The sequence below is a fragment of the Vigna unguiculata genome, chromosome 4 (genome assembly GCF_037176805.1).
Source record: "Vigna unguiculata cultivar grain cowpea cultivar isolate G323 ecotype 2 chromosome 4, ASM3717680v1, whole genome shotgun sequence".
Taxonomy (NCBI): Eukaryota; Viridiplantae; Streptophyta; class Magnoliopsida; order Fabales; family Fabaceae; genus Vigna; species Vigna unguiculata.
This window is the reverse complement of record NC_140795.1, coordinates 40060253-40079622: the sequence shown is the minus strand read 5'-3', so window position 1 is coordinate 40079622 and position 19370 is coordinate 40060253. Positions and strand designations below refer to the sequence as shown.

Here is a 19370-nt window from a genome sequence, read left to right as displayed (position 1 = left end):
GACTGTGGTAATACTAACTACTAATTTAAGAGTCTACTAGTCTAGGCATTGTTCAGTGAACTGGTTGATTTTCGAATCGAACTCATTAATAAAATTCTTATTATAATTTTTATAATTTTATAATATATAAAGTAATATCAAAAATTTAATATCAATCAGTATATATGATATTAAAACACAAACTTTTAAGCTTTTAAACTTTTGAGAACCTGCAAAAATTAAAGTTAAATTGTATTATTATACTTGAATTGAAATTTCAATAATATATATCTATATGTGTTAATTAAAAATTATACATAAATAACAAATATTTTTACATTTTCTATTTTTTAACCCCGTTAAATCACTAACGACCACAAACAGTAATCGTCACGTGTCATTTCATGATTTTTTTAATTTTTTTCAATATTTTTATTTTTTAAATTTTTGTTAAATGTCCACATGTTAACCCAGCAACATGTCATGTGTTAGAGTTAATGTTTAATATTCAATTTGATCCCTATATTCGTTAGTTTTGTTCAATTTAGTCCCAATTTTTGTTAAAATGAACCAATTTTGTCCCTTTCCAAATTAAAACCAAATTTAATTTTTATATTAAAATTTACATTTTTATTAAATGTTTTTATATAATATATTAAAATTCACATCATTATAACTTTTATATAAAAATTAAATTTGGTCTCATCTTCAACCGGAACTGAATTAGGGATGAGACCAAATTTGATCAATTTTAAACAAAATTAGGACTAAATTGCATAAAAATAACAAATATAGGAACCAAATTGAATATAAAACATTGACTTTGACATGTGGTGTGTTGCTAGATTGTCACGTGTATATTTAAAATAAATAAATAAATAAATAAAAACCATGAAATGGCACGTGGTTCACTATTCATGATTGTTAATGATTTAAACGGTGTTAGAAAAAAATACCAAATTGAACAAGATTGACGAAAATTGTGACCTATTTGAGCACAAAAACAAAATTAGGACTTATTTGACAAAATTGGACGAAAATTGAGACTAGAAAGGTATTTTAACCTAAAATTAACATATAAACAGGCGGAAGCAAAATCCAGATCAAATATTTTCTTTTCTCCAAGATAACTTCTCTACATAGACTTGTACAAGATAAATTGATTGTTTTTTTCTTCTTTTCCCCTCTCTCCTATGGGTTTTTTACTTTTCTCACCAAATGCACTTACAACTTTTATCTATGTGTCTCTTCATACTATTTTCTCTCATAACAAATATGATACAAAGGTTGCATACTTTAAATTGCATAATCGACTGGGAGTTTACTACTCTACCCTTCCATGGATTTTGAATGTGGACGTGGTGGTTGGGTTTGATTGACTTTTTACATTTTCTGCTTTTGTGCACGATGATTGTAGCTAATTGGAGTGATGGGTGATTTTTTTGATATGTTTATATGCAATCATGTTTCATAAGAAGATGTGCTTCTTAATTTTTTCATAGATTTTGAAACTTTTCTAAGGTTCTATGTTCAACCGTAAGATATGATTTTTCTATGTTATCTACCTCCGAGAAGGTAAGATTTTTCATTTCTAAACACTAAATACTTTATATTGTACTGGATCGCAACCATGGCTTGCGCCTTTCCCTGCCTTAAAGATATCAGATTGAAGAGTATGGTCATCGACAAGAGTTTCAAACTCACCGCCTAACTTTTGTACTCATCCTTTTTGTTTTAGGGCATATCTTTCTTCTTCTTCTTCTTTTTACATTTGGGGTAAATGTTAAAGAAGAAACAATGGTTTTGATTTTTTTTTTTTTATAAAGTACAAGCAACATGATGACATTTCATTGATGTTGTGGTTTCCCTCATTGTGTGGATAGCTCGGTCACTAACAAATGACATTGTAAAATACTTTGTGATTTTAAAGGTATAATTCTATTGACACGATCTTTTGACATTATATTTGATTACTATACGTTACTGACTTTTTATTTCTTCAGGATCTTTATCCAAACTGCGGTACCAAAAATACATCTTTCTTTGGGACTATACTCTTAATTTTAAATGGTGATTCCACAAACATGGTCAAATGCTCCAACTATGTAAATACAACTAATTAACCAACCATAGTTGCTTCACGATTTTTATATTATTTATAGTGTTAAGCTTATGAGAGGACATAAGATTCATACATGGTGATGGAATTTATCTTCTATACTAAGCATTTAAAAGTATTTTTCATGGCTTATATTTTATCATATTATTGTGTGTGTTCTTTTACACGTGGGGACTTGTGTTGGAATTGGAACCCATGTTAATCCTATTTATAGCCTTATCTCAGTTGCACAATATGTTTACTGCAATTATCTCATACAAGTAAAACATTGCATGTTTAAAGATACCAAATAGAAAATAGTTTAGAGATATGTATAGAAGTCTTTTCCAGAAGTTTTGTAATAAATTTTTAATAGTTTTTATTTTTAAATTATGAATAGTTCGAGGTAGATTTGAACAGCTAGTGGAAACATTTTCTATTTGAAAGAAAAGGTAGATTTTTCTTCTTCTTAATATAGTTATTCTTCATTAGCTTAATTATTAGTTTAACATAACACCTGATGACACAGGGGGCAAGATGCATTTATTGAAGCAGCAATAATGACAAATTCTAATTACACGAGAGAACCAATGGGCTTAATGATTACTTTAAGGTGAACTAATTTCACTGATTAATATCATTTTATTATGTGTACTGTATAGAAAAGATTGAGGATCATCTAATAGTGACATACCTTCCTATTCATCGTAGAGTTCATGATCTATGTGGTAATTGCAATCATCTTTATAAAAATAATTTCATCATGCTAGCTCTTTGTTTGTGTATGCAAAATATAGATACTTACATGCATTGATGACCCTTTATTTTGTAATTTACAACTTTGTGGTCCAAGGAGAGAATGAAGAGGCTATCCTTATTTTCGAGTGGCAATTACTTTTTTTTGGGACTCTTGTTGCCACATGTTACTTTTTATAAAAATGTTATACTAATATTTTTATTAAAATTCACATTTTTATTAAATATTTATAATATAGGATTAAGTTGATTTAAAATTCGAATGAAAATTTTAAACATTGGGACTAACACCATTAATCTAAAATTTTAAGAGGTTAAAAATCGCATAAAATATTAAATAAAAAATTGACATATTTTACAATATTAAAAAAATCAATGTAATGTCATTTAACATTATATAAATCGATTATAAAATAAAGGTTTAATACTCTTTTGATTCACGTTTTCGTACAAAAACCTCAAATAGGTCCTTAAATTTTTTTTAGTCTCCATTGGGTCTATATTATTGAAAAAGTGTAACAAATAGGCTAAAATCGTTAACAATGTTAAATTAGTAACGACTTTTTGTGTAGGCATGCATATGATACATTTTTTATGACGTGGATTTATTATTTTAATCAAAACAACATTTTTTTTACTGGTAATGTTAAAATGAAAGTAGTTGTCGTTTTGGTTTGAAAGAGAAGTAGGGATTGTAACAAATACGAATGTTGATCCACGACTATCAATAGTGATCAAAGGGGATTTTCAGGCATTGCAAGTGTATTCAACGATGAGAGAAAGTTATTTGCAATGAAGGTCGGTTTTAATTTGTTTTATTTCGTCGATTATTTTCGTTGACTGGGAGTTAGGGTTTTGGGCGTCACATTTTTGTTTTGGGATGTTTTGATCGATGAGAGTGTTGTGTGGTTGGGGTATCACCTAGTTAATGGTCCATTTTAAGTGTCATGTTTTGGTCCCTCGTTTGATTTAAGCATTGAAGTTTGTATAATTTGTGGACCCCAATTTTAATTTGTCGGTGTTGTGGTGGTATAGACTGTAATATGTTTATTATTTTGTGGGCAAAGTTTGTAGGTGGGATGTCTAAGGATCGTTTTGAAGTGGTGGTCCATCATAGTGGACATTTTGCCAGTAATGAAAAACTACTGTATGATGAAGAAGAAACGATAACGTGGTTCAGTGACCTAAATACGTGGAGCTATTTTAAGGTTGTTAATGGACTAAAAAAGTTGGGACATGTTGATATGAAGGAGTTGTGGCACTCTGTAAGAGGTGAGTCAGTGTTGAAATATGTTGGAGCTTTTGATTGATAACAAAAGGGTTATGCATATGATCAACATAGTTATGCTAAATGGTGTTGTTCATGTATGTAGTACACAAGGTGTCTAAACCTGAGATAATAAACATGATTGAAGGGGTTAGGTTGGAGGAAGGTGGTTAGTTGGTGGTTGATGATGAAGGTCAAAAAGAGTTTGAGGGTTATGCTGAAGGTGAAAAAGAGTTGGATGAGGGTGATGGTGATAGAGAAAAAAAGTTAGATAAAGAAGGATGAGCATGAAGGTCATGCTAAAGCTAAATAAAAGCTAGATCACGAGGATAAGAACAAGGACTCAGAGATGGTTCTTGGAGCTGCCAATAAACGATTTGGGTAGGGATGCAGTGGGTGCATCATGCACTTTTATATCAGATCAACAGAAGGTGTTACTCTTATAATATGCAATTATAATGCTACTTTATGGACAAAGTGTGATTGTAACAACATTATTTTTCATTTGACAGGGTATTCTACAAGCTATACAAGAACTTCTCCCTGGAGTGGACCATAGATTTTGTGTAAGAGATTTGTATGCAAATTTCCACAAGAAATTCCCTGAAAAAAAATCTGAAACGTTTCATGTGGAAGGTTGCATCTACCACATATCCATAAGGTTAGGAGAAAAGAGATGATGAAAATTAAAGAGGTCAATGATGATGCATTCAAATACTTAATTTTTATTTCCCTAAGGCATGTCATCAGATTTTATATACATTTTAATATACATTTTTATATCAATTTTTATATTCATTCTTTTAATCTTTGTTATACATTAAGTTAGGTTTTGGTCAAGATCTAGGTTCACCATAAGAGCTCAATGTGACACCCTGGTCAACAATATCTGTGAGTCCTTTAATAAGGTGCTAGTTCATACTCGGACCAAGCCATCATAAGCATGTTAGAGGACATTCAAGTTTACGTCATGAAGAAATGGGCCACCAACAGATCCAATATAGTAGCATATAAAGGCTCAATATACCTAAAAATACTGGATAGACTTGAAAAGGAATCAAACCTAATCAAACAATGGATACCAAGGTATATGACTTTGTAGCACATCATGTTTACAAAGGCTTCGTTCATTTATTATAATGTAACTTTGATATGTTAGTCAGTGGAAATATTTGATATACTATAATGTAACTTTTATATGTTAGTCAATGGAAATATTTCTTACGTAGTTATAACTTTGATATGTTAGTTACTGAAAATATTTCTTATGTAGTTGATATACTATAAAGCAAATATTTTGGACTAAGTGGAAATTGTACTATACTATTACAAGTTGAAAATGAATTATGATTATCACAAAAAAGTGTTCAAACCAATTGTTGAAGTAGAAATTGTCTTATACTACTAATCCAACCTGTCACCATAAATATTTATGTCCTACTTTTAGTTTAAGTACGTGAAATTGGTCCTTTATTTTGTCTAAATTGTCTCAATTAGGTTCTCAATTCTATGATTGTCATATTTATGGATTTGTTACTGAAATTAGGTGGTCGGCAAATAAGTTATTTGAAGTCTGGCACGTTTCACTACTTGGGGAACAATTTGTGGTGAACATTGACAAAATGGAATGCACATGCAGAAAATGGAGCATAAGTGGAATTCCTTACTATCACACCCTAGCTACAATGAAATTTTTGAATATCAATGGACAAGACTTTATCTCTCATTGGTTTAGGAAGTCAACCTATGAAGAAACATACACATCAATTGTCTACCCTATCAACGGCTAGCAAGTGTGAGAGGTTTTGTCTTATTCTGATGTCATGCTCTAACTAAAAGAATATTGCCCAGAAGACCTAAGAAAAGAAAAGACTAGATTCATGGGAGATAAAGAAGGATGATACTCAATTAATAAAGGGATGGTTTCATAAAAGATGTATTGTGTGCAGGGGAGTTGGACACAACAAACATTCTTGTCTTGTTTGGCAACAAATTGAATTAGTATCTCCACCACAATCTGTGCCATTAACAACAACCCCACCAATAAATACATAATCAATGCCATCAACAAATACATAATCAATGCCACCAACAGATACACAATCAATGCCACCAACAACAACCCCACCAACAGACACACAATTTGTCCCACCAATAATAGCCCCACCAACAAATACACAATTTGTCCCACCAACACCACCAATATCAAACAATATGTCCTATCAATTTGAGATTCCACCTCAACAACACTTAACTAACCAATGTGCCCAACGAATGAGGTTCAAGCTCAAGGTTAGGAAGGAATGTGTTTGGAAGCCATAAGGCATTATATATATATATATATATATATATATATATATATATATATATATATATATATATATATATATATATATATATATATATATATATATATATATATATATATGTGTGTGTGTGTGTGTGTGTGTGTGTTTTGGAACCTACATTTTTTGTAGAACTTGCTTAAATGTTTGTGCATATATTAGAAGTTTCATTTTGTGGACTTGTGATATTTCAAGTGTTTATTCCATTTTATTTTATGCATCAGTTATGATGTAACATTTGAATTACTTGTGCTTTGTGCCTATGTTTGCCTCTGTTATGAGCAACATTTTGATGTAATTATCTAGTACAATTGGTGAACAATTAATGAAATATCAATTGATGTATTATGTATTGCAAGATTAATGATCCATTAATGAAAACTCAATAGGATCATTATGTATTGCAAGATTATATACACCAGTTTTTATTATCACTTTTTATTATATACAACAGGTGGATCAATATCAGTTTTTATTGCAGCAATGTATTGCAAGATATTCATATTCTAAACACAATGTATGAACAAAAGCTAATCAAATTTTTTCATTCATTTCAAAACATTACACGAAATAATCCACCTTTTTACAACACATCATGGATTTTTTTATCAACACTTAAAATATGATTATGTTAATACACAAGCACAAGAAACCACCAAAATTAATATCTTCACCCATTTTTCCAAAATAAAAACAAATTTCTCTAAATTGATTATTTTCATCCTTTGTGTAACATCCTGACCAGATATTACAAATTTAAATAAAATAAAATAGAAATAATATGTCAGCGTCATTTAATAAATCTCATTTCCCAAAACTCGGGAAATTTAAATCTTTTATTACATCCAATATTAAACCAAAATCCATAAGCATAAATAAATAATTATAATTTCTTTGAAAGCATAAAAACTTCATAAAAGTTCTGCTAAAATCTCCTCCCAATACTAGCCCATGCTCTGAGCCTATGCCTCACCAGATCCACCTGCAACATCATCTGCTCCCGTGTACCGCATACACGATCATCGTCAAACATAAGCAGATAGGGTGAACTAATATAATAAACACATATATACCAAATAAACATGTATCAAAACACATCAAAAGCAAGCCCTTCTTTCATCTCACATGGCCACAACCATGTTAATATGAGCTTACCACAAGGAAGACTCATTGTTCCCTCCACATGGCCCCAACCATGTGATGTCAATTTACATCAAAGGGAACTCATTCCTTTCCTTCCACATGGCCACAACCATGTTATCAGTGTTCTACATCTTTTAGTGAGTACCTCAAGGTGTCTTGTTGCCACACCTATCAGCCACAACTGATAGAGCACGTGCGGGAAACATGCTACGGATCACACACCGTAATGCCATGTGAAGTTCCCAATACGAACATAGTCCGTAACGTCCTAAGACTACCAAACTCGCCAACTATTCACTAAGGAGGGCAATCCATATGGACCCATTCGTACTGGCCACAACCAGCACACTCACACCGGCAACACTCGCCAACCCGAGCCACACCTCAAGAGTTCCTCGTGTTCATCTGCTTTCCCGAGCCACAACTTAAGGGAAATCATTCGGGGCCACAATCTATAGAATGTCACGTGCTTAACCCCTATCCCGAGCCACAACTCAAGGGATACGTTCCGAGCCACAACTCAAGGAACACCAACAAGCCCACCTATGAGATATCCTAGAAGCCTTGTAGATCCCATCTCACAAATCAACACTCACCAAAACCATTCCAGCATAACTGACTGCCTTAAAATACGCAATTGTCCCATCCTTTGTTTAGCTTGAATCCCTTGCCTAAGCCACCATGCCTAACTCGCTTAAGTTAGGTTACCTCGCCTAAGCGAGCAAGTATCACAGCAACAACCCACGAAATCTAGCCTAAGCGAGCTCCTTCTCGCTTGGGCAAAACCATCCCTCGCCCAGAACTACGTACCTCGCCTAGGCGACGAGTTAGACAAAGCACCACTCAATCCTCGTATTCTCGCTTAGGTGAGGAGCTATCGCCTAAGCGAGACAAGTTTTGCCCAAAAAGAAAAGTTTCACGCCTGAGCAAGAGGTGCGAACAAAACACCCAAAACTCTCGAATTCTCGCTTGGGCGAGTGACACTCGCCTAGGCGAGACAACTAGTCGCCCAAAACTGTCACCCTCGCTCAAGCGAGATGCGCGAGCAGTATCAGACTCAATCCTCTACTAATCTCGCATAGGCGAGTCTGGCTCGCTTGAGCGAGAGTTGCAGAGTTTTGAACAAATTTACACACACAAACACTACAACAAGGTCTAAACCACATTCCAATTCATGCCAACAATCGAGTATATTGCCCCAAACATGTACACATAAATCAGACCCAATATAATCCCCAAAATCTAAGTTTAAACCATAATTCACATGTACAGTACCCAAACCCTCATTATTTTCATACAAGTGCATAAGAAGTTTGAGCAAATGCCATCAGAACAATCAAATACAACTTCCATCAGTTTAGACACGAAATTTAGGATACACACACAACCCAATCATGCAAAACAATACAATTAACACAGGATTTCGGGTTCAACACCCCTAACATGAAAGTTCCTTGCTTAAAACTTGAGTTGTGAGTCTTTCTTAAAACACCAATTATTAGCAAAAAGAGAGTTTAAGTTGGTTCACCAAGGTTTGAACTCATACCATACCAATGTCAAATCAATTGCACAATCATTCAACCAATTCATGTTTCGTGACAATTCCTTACATATAAGGTTACATTATTCCTCCCCATGCTCAACATATTATTAAAATTAATAATAAAATTAACAGCACATAAATGGCATACATAGGATCTCACACAACCAAGTACTCTTAACCACTTGAGCTAGTACTTTTTCATGTCACATCAAACAATATTTAATGCCTTAAAGCCTCCCACTACCCACATTTATTATTTAATTAATTTTCACGGGTCTTACACTTTGTCCATCCATTTCTTCCATCTTCAAAACAATAACAACCATATATTCATTTTTCATGATGGGACCATAAACTTCTTCAATTTGATCTTCAGTGAACCAATTGAAATAATTGTAGCCAATCAATTGTTCACATCCCTCTGTCCAACAAGGCAACAAAAACCCATCAAACAATTAGGACCAAAACAAAGTTTCCATTTTCTAAAACCAAAAAAAATAATCAAACATTCATTTCCATAGATCTTACCTTAAACTTAGAACAACCCCAAAATTGTTTCCCTTTGTCCTTAGGGGTTCTAACCATTCTAAAGACAATTTTCTCACCACAATAGCAAACTGGTACTAAACCAACCTCTTCGACCCACCACCATGAGAAGAAGCGCTTAGATTTTGCATCTCCCAAGCATTACATGTGCAGGATGATCATGAATGAGAACGAGACATGACAGGTGGAGAAGACAACCTCTTCTCTCCTTGGAAAACCTGGACCTTCAAATGCTAGGGTAAACTCATTCTTGTTACTAAAAAGGAGACCAACCACGTCATTTACACTATCTTTAAAATATAAATGACATAACGTAATATAGATAAATCCAACTCATCATGTCTAAACACCATTTACGAATAAATTACGAAAAAAAGGCTTATTTGTTACACTTTTTTCAAAAATATGGACCAAATTGAGACGAAAAAATATCTGAGGACATATTTGAGATTTTTGTATGAAAATGTGGACTAAAGGAGTATTTTAACCTAAAATAAAATTGTCAAATTTAAATACATATATTTTTATTTTTATGAAAGTAACTATTTCTATATTTCTTTTTCCTTTTTTTATCACAATAATAATTACAATTATTTCCTTTAATATTGTAAAATATGTTACTTTTTATTTTAATTTTTATTTAATACTTTAAGTGATTTTTAACCTTTAAAATTTTTAAACCAATGGTGTTAGTTCTCACTCTTGAAATTTTCATTTTAATTTTAAACCAACTAAAACCCTAAATAAAACATATTTAATAAAAATATGAATTTCAGTAAAAATATCAGTATAAAATTATATAAAAATAAATTTGGTCTCAATCCAAAAAGGGAAAAATTGATCATTTAAAAAAAACATTGGAACTGAATTGAAAAAAAATAACAATAAAAATTAAATTTGACCTCAATTTAAGAAGGGGAAAATTGTCCCATTAAAAAAAAAGCAAATGAATTGAACATAAATATCAAATATCAAATATAAAATACCTAAATACATATTGAATATAAAAAATCGAACATGATCATGTGACACTATATTAACACATAAAATTATTATTGTTACGTGACATAATGCTGACTTAGTACATGTTAAATTAAGAGAGAAAAAAATCACAAACTAACATGTAATATAGAATGTTATTTGTTTGTTAATTATTTTATTAGCATTTTATTTGATATGTTTTTGTTAAAATTATGAACTTAACTTGAGCATTCCTTCAAGATATTAAAATATATATATATATATATATATATATATATATATATATATATATATTATCATATTGTAAGGCCCATTAAATTTTTTATTCTTTTTGTTTGCCCTAAATTAAAAGGTTGCCCCAAAGGGAAAACAGACCCTAAGTCTGCCCTAACATTTTCGTCCCATTCACTTTGCAGAAATAATTTTCCCTTTCTCTTTAGAGCAGCTGCAAACCTCTGCTAGGGTTTCGCATCCCCTCTCACGTTGAGCTAGAAGGACTCCATCAACTTGAGTAAGTTAACCTTCCAACTGTTTTTCCCTATTCTAGCTCTGTTGTCTTGGTTTCAAACTGAAGCTTTTCCTTATTGATCCAGTTTCACCTCTGTTCTACGAATCTCCAGTTCTCTGTGCTAACCTCGGAGCTATTGTGCTCGCTAGTTTTGGGTTTAGGAGTCTTGTGCTAGCTTATTTCTAGGTAAGGGAAGTTAGAACCCTTCTGTTTATGGTGCGATTGTTGTTGTTTTGCGTTTGGTTCGTGATTGATTGAGTTGTATGTTGCTGTGGATGTATGAGATGGATGGCATTATTGGTTGGGTATGAAATATGACTGCGACAGGGAGAAACAATGGCGAGGCTCGACACACTCACCCAAGCGAGCCTGTCTCGCCTAGGCAAGACTTGCAGGGACAAATCAGAGCTGCACTCGAGCTCTCACTCAGGCGGAAGCTCTTCTTTTGAGCGAGGCACTATCTCGCTCAGGCGAGAGACGCTCGCCTAAGCGAGGACGCGTGAGAGCTCTGGGCATGTTGTTGCTGTTTTAGCCCAAGTGAGGAACCTCACCTTTGGGCGAGGGGTTGTCTCGCTCAGGCAATAAGGGCTCGCCTAAGCGAGCCATGCAAAAGCCTCCCCATGCCCTATCGCGATCTCTCCTAAGCGAGAGTCCACCGCCTAAGCGAGGGCACTCCTCTCGCTTGAGCGAGGGCTCTTGGCTTGAGCGAGATTTGCTGCGGGTTGTGTTGTTTCCTTCGTTTGGCTAAATGAAATGTTTGATTTATGATGAACCCTATATAATGCATGAGGCCTGCGAAATGAAATGCATGATATAAGCTGTGGTTACAAATTGGATTGATATAATCGTATGATCTTGGCATGTGAAACAAATGAGACAGTTGGTGTTAAAGTGACATGGTATTGGCATGAGATGAAATTCCACAACTATGGTTTGAGAGTAATGGATAGGTATGGAACCACTGGGAAAAATGAAATAGGTGAATTATAAAGAGTTGGTATGTGATGTATATGTATATGTGTGTGATCAATCTTTCTTGATTGGTCTAGTATGCTTGGTCCGTGTCAGTGCGTAATTCCTTAGAAATCTCTAGGTGGGATTTCAGGGTCGTGCTTCAGAGGTCGGGACGTAAGTCCATGGCCCCTGTTAGTGGGTGTCCATGGTGGTGCCCCATCTATATAACTTGGTAAGGATTCAATGTAAGGATTGCATCCTGGCACTCTAAGGAGTCAGTTAGTCTCACTTAGAACGGACTGACTCTTGTGATGAGATTAGCAGGAGGCCTGAAACTCATTAAGGGTAAACCTTGTGGGGGGGGGGGGAATTGATTCATTGTAACACTTGTAACACATAGCTCGGGGGTGAGCAGCTCAGGGGTGAGCAGAGGTATCCACCACAAGTGCAAACATCCGATGAAGATTATATGTATCCGGATGAGCCGAGTCGAGTCGTAGTGTATGGATTGAAAGTTCATAACATGCTTGGATGCATAGTTGATTGTGAAAGTATGCCTGATTACATGTTATAATCACGTTTGGCTCTAGTTTACCCTTCTATTGTTTGTTGTGTGTTTTGTATATGTGGTTTTCTCTTTTGCAATGATCATCAAGTTGTTGATGTGAGCAGACACGAGGAACACACGTGGTCAACAGGGAGGTGATTCCGCTGCATAGTCCGCTTGGGCTGGGCTTCTTGTGTTAATTGTGCTTTTCTTTTAGGACAAAGGTCCATGTACTATTTGGCCTTTGAGCTTCCTTTTGAAAACTTCGTTGCTTTTCCTTTATGTTTTCTTTTGGTGCCCTAATTACTGTACGGAGTGGTATTTGTACTCTAGGACTGCGTTTATATGTTATTCGATATGACATTTCCTTTTAATTTTGATTTATCAATTAAATGAAACGTTACACATATCATATCTCGCACCACATAAAACTCTTTTCACCTTTCTAACTCCAATACATTATTACTTTAGTGAATACTTAAAATTAAATTTAAATGTTATCATCAATTAAAAATAAATATCACACTTATATTATCACGTCACATACAAGTTCTTGTAATAAGTATATTGATTATTTTCATTACAGTAATTATATTTAATTGTCTTTTTAAAATTAACAAAATAAAATTGTAATTATGATTACTTGTGTAAAATTAATAATTTAACTACCCACTGAATACAAAATTGAAAATTTAAATTTAATTGTATACATTTAAAAGTTCATTTTACTCAACAAAAGTGAAAAAGAAATCTCAATATGGGCTGTATATGATTTATTTTTGTTGACCAAAACGTCAAGGAAAATATATTTTAAATATTTTTTAATATGTATTCTGTATCATTAAAGATTCTAATAATGTTACTGTTTTGTTCAGGACTTAAGTAATTTTGAGCTGGCTTTGCATGATAAAGTATTTATGTTTATTAATTTATACAACATGTGGCTTGCACTGATATAAGAAATAATTAATCTGTATTGATGTAAAACATTTAAAATAGTTAAAAATAAAATTAAAGCATTAAAAACTATATAGTGAAAAACAGTACAATAATCATGCAGAAATATTATTGTTTTTGTTTCTTTTAATGCTTTACTAGTTATTGAAAATTAAAAAGAACTAATTAATGCTCTCATCTTTTATTTAATATCATATATTTTATTTGTGTTGATTATTTTTATGTTTTTTTTTTTAAATTTGTTCATCTTTATAATTTTAACGTGCATGGAGTCATACAAAATTAAAAAGAAATAAAATTATTACAATTTAAAAATAATAACTATAATTTATTTTACCTTTTAAAATAAGAACTTAACTTAAATGCTTTGGTAATAGAAAATAAATTTTTTAGTATCATTTTATAATGAATAGGAAAAGTAGAGACTTTTATATTCATAAGTAATATTTAATATGATTTTAATTGTTTCATAAGTTAAAAATGTTTATGTTACAAGAAGTAAAGAGATATTTCTAGTCTTGCATCTAAAAAAAAATTAATAAATAGAAGTTAATGGTTTACAAAATGAAGTTTTGATATGAATGGTTTGAAGGAAGTGATTACAAGGATAAATTGTAAATTTAAGAAGAAAATTATAGTAGGAACTAAATACAACATAGAAACGTGTAAACCAAAACCTCATCTTCTATATATGTTTCTTTAAAATAAGCTGCTAAAACAATACATAGAAATAATTTTTAAGAGATCTATACTTCCAAAAATTAAAATACACTAATAAAAGGGAATATAAAATTTCGATTTTTTTCTTTAACAAGTGTTTATTACAAGGACAAGTTGTCATTTTCTATAATGTGAAGTTAAGAATGATTAATTTTCATGTTTGGATTATTCTTTTAGAAAATAACGTAGCCAGCAAATAATGTTTTCTAAAAATGTGTTTTTTTTTGTCACGATCTTCCAAATTGCTCCTAAAATGTATCATGAAACAAATATACCATATTAGTTTCATTAAATAATTTATTACAGTGAATGATTATAATTTATGATAAATATACCCAATCACTATTTAAATCCAAAAACTTATTAAATACTATTAATAATATTTACGACCATCAAAACATATTTTCAGTCTTTTCTGAGGATTATCATTCCAAGATTCACGATTCATGAGATATGAAGATATGAAAAAACATATTTTAGCTAGAATTTGGTAAAGAGAAGGAAAAAAAAGAAAAAAAAATATATGCATGGAGTAAAGAAAATAAGAAAATAAAAATAAAAATAAGATAAAAATAAGAGTTATTCAGTTGAAAAGAAATCACTAACTCTTGAAAAAATTACTAAAATTATACTCCTCAACACATTTTTAACCACTTTTTTATTAGTTAAAGTTTATTAAAAATATTGTGAATCCCATATCATATTTATAGTTTTTAATAAAGTTTAACAAATAAAAGAATTCTTAACGCTCATGATTTGTTTTTCTCCTGAGATGATTCACAATTTGAGATAAAAGTTAAACCAAATAGATATTTTCAGAAACCAAAAAGTCGTAGAAGCACTAAAGATTTGAATATAATACCTTTTAAGGAAACTTTAATTTTTATTATTAACTTTAATTTGATTATTGAATGTTATTTTTTTCTTAATTGTGAAAGAAACAAAAATTCCACACTTGCCTTGGTCCACATCATTTTTCATACATTGAACCATTAAGGTTCTGCGTTGTCGTCCTTGGTAACCCTTGTCTTTATATATTATATATAAATATATAAATATATTTCGTGGTCGCATTGTAACTTGCACATATCACAAAACACCAACCCTTGTCTTTACTTCACCATTTTACTCATTTTTTTCCTTGTATGTTGCCGCACTTCTTCACTACCCAGTTAATGAACATGTCTTGTTTTCCGTAGCTGGTTTTTGTTTCGGGTTTCTCGGCTTGATTTCGAGAAAAAGGTCCAATCTTTGCTTTTGGAGTGTCGGATTTTGTGCAGATTTTCAGCAAAGAAGTTGCGTAGATTCCTCACTGGTGAGCCTGTCAAAGGGTTTTGGCTTTTCTTGTGAATCTTGTTCAAAATTTGTTCTTTATTCTGCTGGTGGGTGATTTAGCACTTTGGTGGAACCCTTGTGAGTTTTATGTGGGTTGGGAATTTTGGTGCATGTAATGTTTTGGAGAAGGGTTGTACTGTTCTAGTTTGATTTGGTGCTGTTTTCACTTGAAAATCTAGAGAGAGTGATAGGTGGGTTTCAGAAAATGTGTTGGAAGATAGACTAAACATGGGTTTATGTGATTTTGATGTTTGCGTTTTGTAAAGAGCTCTTGAAAATGCGTGTGAAGTGGCTTCATTGGTTTTGATCTGTTTTTATTGTTTGTGAGAGCTGAGAAGCAATGGAAGGGAATTTGTCCCAGGGAGGTATGGTTCAAGGTGGGAGTTCCTTTGGTGGTTTTGATCTGCCTGGATCAATTAGGGTTCATCGGCAAGGGCACCATCCTCATTCCATGAATCAACATCAAACTCATCCTTGCCAAGGTCCTTCGGTGCATTCCTCAGTTCATGATGGTTTTCCTCTCACAATGGGAACCTTGCAGAACTGCGATCAAACAATGCCAATGACCGAGTTTAGTCAGGGAGATAGAAACAAGAACTCACCAAGTGATGAAAGCTTTGCTGAGGAAGGTGTTGATGGTCATCATGAAGGAGGTAGAGGGAAAAAGGGGTCGCCTTGGCAACGGGTGAAGTGGACCGATAAGATGGTGAGGCTTCTGATAACGGCTGTTTCTTACATAGGTGAGGATTCAACATCTGACTGTGGTGGCGCAAGGAGAAAAATTACAGTCCTACAGAAAAAGGGGAAGTGGAAATCGGTTTCCAAGGTCATGGCTGAAAGAAGTTATCGTGTTTCACCTCAGCAGTGTGAGGACAAATTCAATGATCTTAATAAAAGGTACAAAAAGCTTAATGATATGCTCGGCCGGGGAACTTCTTGTCAGGTTGTTGAGAATCCTTCCCTGTTAGATGTGATAGATTACCTTTCTGAGAAAGAAAAAGATGAGGTTCGAAAAATATTGAGCTCAAAGCACTTGTTCTATGAAGAGATGTGTTCTTACCATAATTGTAACAGGTTGCATTTACCCCATGATCTGGAATTGCAACGATCACTGCAGTTGGCTCATAGAAATAGAGATGATCACGACAGTGATGATGTCAGAAGGTCTCATCATGATGATCACGATGAAGATGATCTAGAAGTGGAAACTGATGATCATGATGACTTTGAGGAGAATTATGCTACTCATGCAGATAGTAGAGGAGCCTATGGGGAAGCGGGGCGACCTATGAAGAGATTGAAACCAGGGCAAGGACATGAAGATGCTGCTACTTTTGGCAGTGCTTTAAACAACCAAGAGTACAACAAAAGTCCATATCCTCATATGGTTCAATCTGATGTTAATCAAGCTGCACCCGAGAAAATGAGTTCAGCATGGTTACAGAAGCAATGGGTTGAATCTCGTTCACTTCAGTTAGAAGAGCAGAAGCTGCAGATTCAGGTTGAGATGTTGGAGCTGGAGAAACAAAGATTCAAGTGGCAAAAGTTTAGTAAGAAAAAGGACCGGGAGCTGGAAAAGTTGAAGTTGGAGAATGAAAGAATGAAGCTTGAGAATGAACGTATTGCTTTAGAACTCAAACGAAAGGGAGTGGCTGCTGACTTTAACTAAGGAGGTCGTCTTGCATGCTCTTTTGCAAAGACATTAGATGCACGGTGCTCCTCTTTTTTTCAGCTATCTTTTATGAGCTGTGTTTATTTAGTTGAAAGTATACAATTGTTTATGGGGAAACTCAGGAAAGAATGACACCCCCTAGTGCTGTTTAGATTTATGAATTTGAAAAATCCAGTAGGTCACACAGAGATTCACTTATTATTAGGCTTTACTGAAGCTCTGTTGGTCTATATACTGTGTGGCTAATGCCTTTTCAATTAGTTAAAAGTAGCATTTATCATTATGATGAGTTCAATTTTCAAGGGCTAGAAATGAAAAACCTATGATCACTATGCTGGTATCGTATCATTTTGATCTAGGCCATATTTTGGGATAACGTGCTGGGAAATGCTAAAGACAATGAGTTCCAAAGGAAATGCCTTGTCACTTCCTCGAAATAGCATGTTCTTATGTGTCAAATTACTGAGACCAAAAGCTCCTTTTTAGTACAACATAAAGCAGGTGTAACACACTTCTTAGTGAGAGGAATGGTAAAGACCATCCGGAATAAGGTACCCTGAACCCTAGATTATATGAGAGAAGACATTTGTTGATTAAGCATTTATTTTGTGTCATTTTTTAGTCTTTTTACATTGTAACAACAGCAGCAAAAACTTTATCACACTTGGTGACCTTGGTTAGAACCAAATCCTCAAAGATAAGTCAACATGATACCCCTCCTTACATCTTTCTTCCATGTCTTGATCTTTTTTCCCCATTTCATAGGATTAAAAGCCTAGCAATAACTCTCTTCAGTATTACTTTCAATGGCCTTCTTTGTACTTCTCCCAAAATGATCTTACCCAATTTTGTTATTTTGTTCTCAATCGATGTCAGACCAATATCTCCTTGCAGAGCATTTTGCATCACATATCTGCTACTCTCACCTTTACTCCTTTTGTCCCTCTAAAGTTCAACATTCACCATCTTAGAGTATTGTTAAACATAGAATAGCGCAGAAAATTTCCTTTAAGCTTGCTTTGTTTGTGATCACAAATAGCCCCAATTGACTTTTTCCATCTTAACCATTCAACTAATACCTTGTGCGTAAAATTCTTGTTAATTTTCTCATCATTTTGTAATATTGATGATAGGTATTTGAACTTAGAAACATGTGGAGTGGCGTGTTTTTCCCTTTATTACCTCTAAGTCATTTTTTGCTCAATTTGCTATGTTGTCTGCTTTTAGTTAAAGCAAACCCCCTTTGATTCAAAAACTTTTCTGTCTCCCAAGCTCAAATTCAGATTGGACCACTCTCCTATGTTTCAAATTTGCTATGTTGCCTTTAAATGTGTCTCTTTTCGAGAGTTGTTTAGTTTTATCAGCATTCATTGGCTAACTACTCAACATGCAAGGAGTTTTATTTTTATATAATTCAATTGGTAAGTTGATAACGTTGGAGTCTTGTTAATTTATAATCAGACTAGTTCTTTTGAGTTTTCTTCGAAAGTTTAACTTCCATGTTTTTCCCCTTTAATAGAGGAAATCTTTCTTTAAAATCTCCTTTGAAAGTCCAAACTTCCTTCTATATCACGTCTTCTGTTTGAACAGAGACTCAATGCTTTATAATGATATGTTAAATTTTTATAGGCCTAAAGTTGTTTAATCCTCTAATAGTTGTGTGATGTATTATAATAAAGAAGCATACAGTTTCTTTTGCATGCTTATTTGTAGTAGGAATCTTCACCTTTCTGGGTCTTCCTCGGATAATGGCAAATTTTAGATGTAAAAGATTTTGATGAGTACTAAGTTGTTGGATTGTAGCATTGTGATACGATGATCTTTGTGATCTCTGCTAACCTGTTGTTTAGCATTGTATTTTTGTTTTGAAGAACTTTGATATATATGCACAGGGAAGAACAAAAATGTCATTACACTACTCTCATACTGTCAATTGATTCTTTTCGTGTTGCCTTCTCCTCTGCCATTAGTGGTCTCTCCAACAAGCTTTCACTTGTCCCTTTATCCCATAACAATTAA

General features: G+C 33.2%; 1 protein-coding gene across 1 annotated transcript; it reads left to right on the top strand.

Annotated features, from left to right (window-relative positions):
• The first annotated feature begins 15414 nt into the window (after positions 1-15414).
• On the top strand, positions 15415-17634 carry LOC114182159 (uncharacterized). Its single transcript, XM_085672830.1, has 2 exons — positions 15415-15659; positions 15863-17634. The coding sequence occupies exon 2, from the start codon at positions 16020-16022 to the stop codon at positions 17346-17348; it is 1329 nt and encodes a 442-aa protein (XP_085528956.1). The 5' UTR covers positions 15415-15659; positions 15863-16019; the 3' UTR covers positions 17349-17634.
• The last annotated feature ends 1736 nt before the right edge of the window (positions 17635-19370 follow it).